Here is a 10,000-nt window from a genome sequence, read left to right as displayed (position 1 = left end):
CTCTCTCTCTCTCTCTCTCTCTCTCTCTCTCTCTCTCTCTCCCTCCTATATCTATCTATCTCTCTCTATAGCTGCACATAGTTCATATCAAGGAGCCATACAGTTCTCTGGCGGAGGCAGAGCATGACAGAACCGGTATAGCGTTGGTTGCCTTCTTGTTTGAGGTACTGAAGCTCCTGAAGATTAGGTTTCCCTGGTTCTCATAGTAACTGTGTTTTCTGGGTGGTTTGATGTTGTGTTCCCATTGATCATTATCAGAAGTCTATCACCCAGCTAGTTTTATCGGAATCTAATTTTTCTAAATCTCATCAGTGTCATCTTTTTTTCCCAGGAGAACCATGAGGACCATCCTCACTTCAACACACTGATAGAGGCTTTGGGAAGAGTTCGGAACAATGGTAAAGAAACTAAAGTGGCGATATTTTTGAGAAAGCTCTAGAATACTGTTATGAGAATGGAATGGATTTGAATCGATACTGAATATATATTACGATATAACGATTACCCTAACATTTTGCACATATTACCCCCACTATATTTGAATAATCTAATTGTACCTCCCCGCCCCTGCCCCGTCTCAGGGAGCAGCAGCGTCGTTCCAGACTTCCAACTCAGTGACATCATTCCCCCGTCACACAATCTCCACAGTTACTATCGCTACATGGGCTCCATGACAACGCCGGGCTGCGAACAGGCGGTCATCTGGACACTGTTCCACGAGACCCTCCCCATCAGCCACAGACAGGTAGGGGGCAAAGCTCACTGGGGGCTCACTGTTATTCGGTTGTTAAGTCGTGACGTGTTTCCGGGTCCAAAGTTGTCTTCGAAATGCCTCAGTAATAATAATAATTCATTATATTTATATAGAGCTTTTCCGAGGCTCAAAGACGCTGACAAATATGGGAAAACGGGAAAGTGCTGTGTCCCTTGTTGTATGAATAGATCCGAGTCTAAAAAACGATTGAACTGTCATTCTACCGCTGTAGTACACTGTGGTGCAGGGAATTTCTGCTTTGGACCCGGAAATTGCAAAACGTCACGTTTGACGTCAGACTTAACAACTGAATACCCCTCATGATCTCAAAACCTGGGTTTATAACCTAGATGTCCCTTTCCTCCCCCTTCTCCTCCTGTCCAGCTAGTGTCTGTAGCCCAGCAGGCCCTGTTCTGGACGGGTCAGCCCATGACGGGGATCTTCCGACCCGTGCAGCGCCTGAACGGCAGAATCGTGTATCGGTCCAAGGCAAGCTCGGTCTGGTCTGGTTCGATCAGTGTGTGGCTGTGTGTTCTGTCTGTGCTGGGGACTCTGGACTTCCTGCACTGAAGGAGCTCACCAAGATTCGCAAAGTATACGTTTGTTCCCTCTTGGACTGATCCTATATCAGTGTTTACGGGGAAACTTCTACATACTACTACAAAGATACTCTAGAGCAGATAGGGGTGCACTTTAATAAGTCGAAAGTGTCTTTTCTCTCCTTGATCACTCATCATTCACTCATTCATCTGCACCTGAAAGAACTGGATGGATGAAAATAAACCTAACAGTGCGTTTTCAGATGAGTGCAGATGAACGAGAGGAGACAATTGGAAGCCGTTTATTCAGTTAAGACAAATTAGATAACAACCTAACATCCTCACCCTTTGGTGACTATTTGGGAAACCAAACCAAACAATGGGGTCGGGTGTGACTGTATGACGACATGGTTCTGATTCTCTGTCTGAGTAGCACATTGTTCCATTTTACTTCAGCATGCTGTATAACCAATCAATGAATATTGAATATCAAATATTTTGTAAGCAACATTTAATAAATCAACACATCAAGAGCTAAAGTGTGTGTGCCGCTCAACAAATACAGCCTCTGTTTCAAATGCGAAGTACATTACAGCCAACACGACATAGCATGTTGTAATTAATGTGTGGAACACTGGAGAGTGTTCTAGAAGGCACAAACATGGTTTTAAACTCAAGGTTCTATTTGACCTATCCAAGAGAGAATTTAGATAAGAGATATCAAGATTAGATAGAAATAGATAGAAATAGAGATACAGTAGTTCAGTAACAGATTCATCCTATTATTTTTAGTGTTTCGACATGTCTGTTTTATATGTTGCGGAGTTAAAGTGCGAGTTGAGGACAAGTTCACTGCGCCTGTGTCTTCAGCCAGGTCCTCATCTGTTCCACTTGTGTAGCGACGCTACTCTTGGCTGTACCACCGGGGGCGCTGTACTGCTCCACACTCCTCCTGTAATCCCACACTGAGGACATGTCACTGTCGAAGAGAGGGCTGGGTGGAGGTGGAGATGGGGGACGAGCGAAAAGAGAGGGAAAGAATAAAAGAATAAGAACAGGGTGGGAGAAAAGGAGCAAAGGGAAGAGACGAGAGAGAGAGAGAGACTGTTAACATTTAATTGTATGCTGTTCATTTCCTTTAACAAAGCGTGAGCTTAGAATTATAAGGTTCTATCTCCGTTTAGGGTAGTTCAGAGATATTGAGCGTCAACGTTTTTACATTCCATTATGTTTTGTGAGGAGGAACCTTAGTATTTTATGAATTACTAACTAAACAATTTCAACATTTTAAAAATAACACCACACAGGCATTAATAAACACCTAATGGATCAGATTATGTAAAAAAACTCAATTCTGACCCAAAATTGAGATAGAACCTTATAATTCTAACGTCACGAAAGATCACAAAGGGGGGGGGGGGGGGGGACAGGGGTTCACCTGGCAGTGGCTAGGTCCTCTGAAGTGAGTTGGTTCAGGGGGATGTTCTTGGATTCGGCCATGAACACAGCTTTACCAGAGACACCATGAGCCTCTCTGAACGGCATCTGACACAGAGGAACACAGAATACAACCAACTGATAAACACAGAATCACAAAACACAGCAGTCTGATGACTACATACACACATTTTAAATGCATTATTTGAATCCGCAAATTACATTCACATAGGATTAAGATATAGAAGATGTTTGGACACTGTTGGATGGATACCATAAACAATGCCGATACAAGCTGCCTGTAACAGCTGATACAGAGCAACACCTTCGCTAGCTGCCTCGCTTTCTTCTTGGGCGGGCCTGTAATCACACACGCACACACAAACGTGTACGCACACACACACACACACACACACACACACACACACACACACACACACACACACACACACACACACACAGGTTTGAGAGTGTTTAGTACTCACTCCCTTCCTGACAAGGTAGTAGGCGAGGTCAGTGGCCAGCATGTCTGGACTGAGGGCTGCCTCCATCACACTCGGGTTGATCTGAAATCATTCCGAAAACAGGAAGTGGTCATAACACATACGTACAGCAAAACTCCCCTGTATGCAAAGGTCAAAGAGCTGGAGTGGTCAGAATCTGTGAAGGACGAGTGTATTACAAGTCTCTCTCACCTTGAGAGTGGAGATGACACCTGTGGTCACCTGCAGGACAGCATGTACAGTGTCATAGCAGTCAAACATAGCCTCCTTATCCTCCTGAGAGAGAGAGAGAGAGAGAGAGAGAGAGAGAGAGAGAGAGAGAGAGAGAGAGAGAGAGAGAGAGTATAAACAACCAACAACCAACACACACACACAGACACAGACACAGACACAGACACAGACACAGACACAGACACAGACACAGACACAGACACAGACACAGACAAAGACAAAGACACACACACACACACACACACACACACACACACACACACTACCTGCAGGTCTTTGTTGTAGGTGCTGGGCAGGCCCTTCATCGTCATCAGAAATCCTGCACACTGAGCCACACAGAAGGCAACAGAAAGGGTATGTCAGATGTTTCCAAAAACAACTTTATGAATCTTTCTACAAGGAACAATTGGGTGAATACTACAATTGGGTGAACGGTTGGGGAGTTTATTGATCGTTACTCAGTAACGGTGGGTCGATAACAACAGTGTAACGCTGTTACACAGTACTACTAACAAGCTGTCTAAGTGGGTGTCTAAAAGGGGTTTAACTACAGGGTTGAGTCGGGGTCTTACTCGGCCAAAGACACGACCCGCTTTGCTCCGGATCAGCTCCAGACTGTCTGCATTCTTCTTCTGGGGCATCAGACTGCTGCCTGTGCTATACACATATCACATCACCGCCACACACACACACAAAGAGAGAGATGGTGTAAAGAAAGAGGCGGCTGTGGCGCAGGAGGTAGAGTCGCCGTCTAATGATCGCAAGGTTGGCAGATCGGCGGTTCGAGCCCCGGCTGGCCACATGTCGAAGTGTCCTTGGGCAAGACACTGAACCTCAAAATTGCTCCCAGTGAGCGGGCCAGCGCCTTGCATAGCAGCTTGCCGCCATTGGTGTGTGAATGTGTGTGTGAATGGGTGAATGAGAGGCCGTTGTAAAGCGCTTTGGAGCAGCAAAAAAGGCGCTATATAAGTGCAGTCCATTTACCATTAAAAAAGAGAGATTATTTGAATATTAAATACAGGAAAAAACAGCCGACTTATTATTTTGAGTTCAGTCACCAAAGAGACACACACACACACACACACACACACACATACACACACAGACACATACAGACACACACACACACACACACACACACACACACACCTGTAGGCATCAGAGAGTGTGACGAAGGAGAACTCCTTGGTGCTGTAGAGCATCAGGTCCTCAGCCATCCTGCTGAGGTGTGTGAGACACAGAGAGGCCCAGAACAGGAACTCAGCTAAGGAGGAGAGAGAGAGAGAATATCATCAGAAACAGGCACCACACACACACACATGCGTGCCCACACACACACACACACACACACACACACACACACACACACACACACACACACACACACACACACACACACACACACACACACACACACACACACACACACACACACACACACACAGCATGACCAAGACAATACAGCTCAACAATTCTTCTCATGGCAGAAACAGTTGTGGTTCCATACCAACAAAGTCCCTCTGTCCAGTGGCATCCATGCTGTTCATGCTGATGTCATCAAAACCCAGCTCTACGGGGGGCAGAGATGGGGAAGAGTTTCAGCTCATCAATGTAGGAGAGACACAAAAATGTTTCCCCTTCAGGAGTGAACCGTGTTATGAGTGGCGTACACACGTGCGTGTACTCAGTCTCACCTTTGCGCAGGAGCTCCCTGTCAATATCAAACGGGGTTCCAGCGATCGCTCCACTGGATAACACGGTAAATAAAGTCATCAAGATTACGACACAAAGAGATCATAAATCATGTCTGCACTCGTGAATGTGTGTGTGTGTGTGTGTGTGTGTGTCTGTGTGTGTGTGTGTGTGTACCTGCCCAGTGGGAGTACATTGACCCGTCTTTTCATCTCCTCAAGTTGCTCCACGTCTCTCCTCACGGCCACAGCATGGCTGGGGAGAGACTCCATACGTTTATAAAAGCATAACGATGAATTTCGAATTTCTCAGATATTTACATGACATGACATTAAAAAGGCATCTACCGTACCTCAGAATCCAGTGGCTCCACCTGATTGGCTGGGCCCTCTGCATGTGGGTGTACCCAGGAAACAGGACGTCGATCTCTCTGGGGGTCAAAAAAGGGGCAATATTAACATACATTTTAATTAATGACGTTACTTTTCAGGATGCCATGTTGCAACTGGCCGGGGACTTCAGCTGAAAATTAGCCGACTAGGCTAACGCTGCCTTTTTTTACTGTATTTTATATGGTTCATGTATTTGGATTGTCCTCGATATAATAAACTAATAAACTAAAAACAGGAAGATGACAGGGTGTGAGTGTGTCTGTGTGTGTGTGTGTGTGTGTGTGCATATGCTCTTACACGGCTGCTCTCTCCACCATGGTCGTGATCAGTTGAAGGGCGTTTCCCTTTAGAGTGGCGATGGCATCCCTCAGCCACAGCCTCATGTCTGTCACCACCTGTTCACCCAATCACAACACAGCAACTACGTCAGAGGCCAAGCTATTATTAGCCAACACAAACGCAGCAGGACAGGACTCAATCTGAACATCAATCAACATAAACAATAGCAGGACCATTTAAAACAGTCACTCTCTTCAGTTTATATGATGGAATACCTACTGCATTCAGCTGATATAACCAAGTCCTAACCGATAAACTAACCTGGTCGTTCCTACTCCTGCCAGTGTGTAACTTCCCAGCTGGCTCTCCAATCAGCTCCTGGAAAAAGCATAAACAGGGTATATACAGGAATCTTGAGGTTAATTTCAATACCTTTCTAAGACTTTTTAAAGACCTTATATTTTTACAGACCTCACCGCCACTTCGAGCTGTAACCGTTTACGTCAGTGACACCTTTAACTTAACCGTTTTAGTTTGCAATAGACTAGACCACTATCATACAACAGCATTTCCGTTTTTTAATAAAAACTAATAAATTCACAAACTTTTTAGGACTCAAACTCTTTGGACTAATTTGTCTAATTCAGAAAAATACCTACAAAATTCAAGATCGCTAAAATAGTGATAAGACTTTTTAATACTTATTAAGGGTCTTGATTTTCCCAAAATGTATTTATCAACTTTTAATACTTTTCAAGACACCGCCGATACCCTGATAAAAGATACAGACATACAATACACAACAGAGCCATTGACTCAGAGATTCTTACACAGAGAGTGACCTATACCCTACCACTACAAAGCCGAGCCGAGCTGAGCTGTACTTGGCTGGCTAATGCATCCACCTTAGTTGTTAAAAAAGGTCTGGAAAGGACAACGTGAAAGGAATATATCCATGACAGCAACGGTATGATTTGGGTCTGATTTGGGGATTTGTAGTGTGTAAAGTCCCTACATCTGATACAGATTATGGACATGAATTTGTGTGATATTTATATAAACCAAAGGGTCTGATTTCCCCCATTGTTACTGTTTGCAGCACTGATTTGCTTATGCGGAATGATGCCACCCCATCTCACCTTTAGCCTGCGCTCATTGGCTGTGTGGATGTCCTCATCTCCTGGTTTTACCTGGAAAACCCCTTTGGACCATTCATCAGATATCTGTCACAAAACAACACAAACCAGACACATATTAAATTAAAAAATACTTCATACAGACAGAGACAAAAACACAATGTTTGAAATAAAATACAAAATACGTCTTGTGCTGCCTCCCTGTAATAACAGTATGGTTTCAAATGATACATTGACCCAATAAGGGGCTGGACGGACATTTATAGATTTACACTCGCAGGGGTGCCTTTTTTTTCCAATTTGTATGTTATGCTTTTTGGAGCGCTCAGCACCCAGACGCCTGAACAATCAAACCCAGTGTGTGAGTGAAGGTGTTTTTTTGGCAATTGGCATCAACTGTCACATGATTCTATTGTCCCCCACAGCAGAATGCAGAGAGGAATTCTGCCCTGGGGCAGATTTTACAGCTGTTACCTATTACCTTAGAGACACAAACACGGTCAACTAGGACACATTCACTCATACCCATGCTTCCACAATATGTGAATTATTGTTTTAGTTAGATAATTAAGCATATGAGCTCTGTGTAACATTTTTGGTTAGGTTCTATTGTGTTGTCAATACATCTAGCAGAATAGCCTCTGCCTCAGGCATTTGGTTGCATTGTATACAACCTTGATTTAAACTACAAAGTCCACTGATGTTCCCCTCATTTACAGAGACGACGAGTGAGTATACTTGTATTCAATGTAATGACACAAAACGTAAAGCTTTAGCATTCTGAATATAAATTGTGACGGTCATGGTGCCTCTTTTGGGGACCAGTAGTCTTGATGATTCTTCATCTGATTTGGCCATGACTAACTAACTTGCTACTCTTGAAGTGTCCCTGAAAATATACACTAGTGCACTAACCCACATGGACACTATGGACACTGTGTGCACACCAGTGACGTGCGGTGAGGTTAGATTTACACACATACCAACAGCAATTTAACCACATCCTTTTATATTTCCTTTACCAAGATCACTTAGATCAAGTTCATACTCGCCTGCAGTTTTCAGAAGCTGATCTTTAGTGCAACGATCCAAAACTGGAGCAGCAACAAAATCCTCTATCCCTGCTATAATAACACCCTGCACTGAACTCTGAAGGGAGGATTGGGACGCAGGGAGTGTTTATGTGGTGTTTTGTGTTCACCTGGTCCAGCCCGTGTAGGATCTGCTCCATCTCCTCAGCAGTGACCAACTTTGCCTTCTCAAGCGCCAGCACATACGCCTTGCTGCCTCGTATGTCTGCGTCCCACATCCGCTGGTCGTAGGAGATGGAGGCGTTGAACTTCTCCATGATGGGGTCGACATCCCCCACGAACCGGCCACCCCATAACTTACTACCCTACGGACGGACAGAGACACATAGACAAAGACAGACAGACAGACATGTGACATTTCTATCCTTCATATGATCTCAACAGGTGATCGGTTCAGACATCAGCTACATGTTTTAACCACTATGTTTAACCACTGTCCACTGTTTAATGAGTGGAGAAGAAGACCCCCTAGGTAACCGGTGAAGACCCCCTTGCCCAAGCTGCCATAGTCATTGGCCAGCTGATTTAACAGCAGGGCGTAGAGAGAGAGACAGAGAGAGAGAGAGAGAGAGAGAGAGACAGAGAGACAGGGAGAGAGACAGAGAGAGAGACAGAGAGAGAGAGAGAGAGAGAGAGAGAGAGAGAGAGAGAGAGAGACAGAGAGAGAGAGAGACAGAGAGAGAGACAGAGAGACAGAGAGAGAGAGAGACAGAGACACAGAGAGAGAGAGACAGACAGAGAGAGAGAGGCACACAGAGAGAGAGAGAGACAGAGAGAGAGAGAGAGACAGAGAGAGACAGAGAGAGACACTGTCCACTGTTTAATGAGTGGAGAAGAAGACCCCCTAGGTAACCGGTGAAGACCCCCTTGCCCAAGCTGCCATAGTCATTGGCCAGCTGATTTAACAGCAGGGCGTAGAGAGAGAGACAGAGAGAGAGAGAGAGAGAGAGAGAGAGAGAGAGAGAGAGAGAGAGAGAGAGAGAGAGAGAGAGACAGAGAGAGAGAGACACAGAGAGAGAGAGACACAGAGAGAGAGAGACAGAGAGACAGAGAGAGAGTAGAGAGAGACATAGAGACAGAGAGACAGAGAGAGAGAGAGACATAGAGAGAGAGAGAGAGAGAGAGAGAGAGAGAGAGAGAGAGAGAGAGAGAGAGAGACATAGAGAGAGAGAGAGCTCACCGGTGAAGACCCCCTTGCCCAAGCTGCCATAGTCATTGGCACAGCTGATTTAACAGCAGCAGGGCGTAATGAAAACACACACACGTGGCCACGTGGACGAGATTAGCAAAGTAAACAACAGTTGCATCAGAAATTACGGTGTGATTTTATCTCTTTACCTCTGCACTCGCCATCCTCTGCACTTCCCTGAAAGATGCTGTGACAATGCAGGTCCAGGATCAGTGCGACCGCAGAGATAACAGTGCAGCTTCACACACCACGGCGGTCACGAGTGAATGGAGTGTGACAGTGTGGGCTGGCTGGGTCGGGCTGGCTAGGAACTAGGAACGTTTCAACAGTCATTGTTTGTTTCCACCCGGACTAATCTCGGTGTCGGATTTAACAAGAGTGCCTGTCGAAATGGAAGTGTAAGAATTTCGTCCTTATTTTGTATCGTATTGTATTAATATCAGCAGCATATGTACATAGTTGTATTGAGATGGTTACACTGTTGTAGATCATATCCCTGCGACTAACTAAAAACAGCTGGTGTTTCCGTAAAGGCTGTGAACAGAGCAGAGTGCATCCTCTCACACATGCCTACTGGCGTCAACCATGGCGTCACCGCATATTGCCTGGGCTGCCAAGTCTCACGCAATCGCCGTGAGACTCACGCATTTCAACCAGTTCTCACGCTCTCACGCCGCATCTCTATTTGAATGAATGGTCTTTATTGTCATTAATATAGTACAGGTACCAAACAACGAAATTTGGGAGGGGGGGCTCC

The 10,000-nt window shown here is 45.1% G+C and overlaps 3 protein-coding genes across 3 annotated transcripts in view; 2 read left to right on the top strand and 1 right to left on the bottom strand.

Annotated features, from left to right (window-relative positions):
• The window catches only part of ca4c (carbonic anhydrase IV c), a gene marked incomplete at its 5' end in the record, with an annotated part of 5,654 nt that extends 4,034 nt beyond the window's left edge, over positions 1-1,620 (top strand). The window contains 4 exons of the mRNA XM_080549501.1: positions 72-164; positions 332-398; positions 582-745; positions 1,139-1,620. Of these exons, the coding sequence (XP_080405627.1) occupies positions 72-164; positions 332-398; positions 582-745; positions 1,139-1,324 (510 nt within the window). The 3' untranslated portion in view covers positions 1,325-1,620. The remainder of the gene's footprint in view (positions 1-71; positions 165-331; positions 399-581; positions 746-1,138) is intronic.
• A 115-nt stretch (positions 1,621-1,735) lies between these two features.
• On the bottom strand, positions 1,736-9,492 carry asl (argininosuccinate lyase). Its single transcript, XM_080549644.1, has 16 exons — positions 9,393-9,492; positions 8,165-8,359; positions 6,967-7,050; positions 6,149-6,205; positions 5,846-5,943; positions 5,509-5,586; positions 5,334-5,411; positions 5,159-5,211; positions 4,972-5,034; positions 4,614-4,728; positions 4,037-4,121; positions 3,731-3,790; positions 3,426-3,509; positions 3,216-3,296; positions 2,732-2,838; positions 1,736-2,287 (listed from the first exon to the last, which is right to left on the bottom strand). The coding sequence occupies exons 1-16, from the start codon at positions 9,405-9,407 to the stop codon at positions 2,143-2,145; spliced, it is 1,398 nt and encodes a 465-aa protein (XP_080405770.1). The 5' UTR covers positions 9,408-9,492; the 3' UTR covers positions 1,736-2,142.
• A 119-nt stretch (positions 9,493-9,611) lies between these two features.
• crcp (calcitonin gene-related peptide-receptor component protein) overlaps positions 9,612-10,000 on the top strand; it is a 5,102-nt gene continuing 4,713 nt past the window's right edge. The window contains exon 1 of the mRNA XM_080550131.1: positions 9,612-9,641. Coding sequence (XP_080406257.1) covers positions 9,634-9,641 — 8 coding nt within the window. The 5' untranslated portion in view covers positions 9,612-9,633. The remainder of the gene's footprint in view (positions 9,642-10,000) is intronic.

Source organism: Nansenia antarctica, assembly GCF_963989245.1.
Source record: "Nansenia antarctica genome assembly, chromosome: 20".
Classification (NCBI taxonomy): domain Eukaryota; kingdom Metazoa; phylum Chordata; class Actinopteri; order Argentiniformes; family Microstomatidae; genus Nansenia; species Nansenia antarctica.
This window is presented reverse-complemented; position numbering and strand designations above follow the sequence as displayed.

Excerpts from the sequence above, each read along its gene's own strand:
- asl (XM_080549644.1), bottom strand. Across the intron at positions 4,729-4,971 it reads TGGACAGAGGGACTTTGTTG|CTGAGTTCCTGTTCTGGGCC; the intron begins GTATGGAACCAC and ends TCTCCTCCTTAG. Across the intron at positions 2,288-2,731 it reads GAGGACCTAGCCACTGCCAG|CCCTCTCTTCGACAGTGACA; the intron begins GTGAACCCCTGT and ends ACCTCCACCCAG.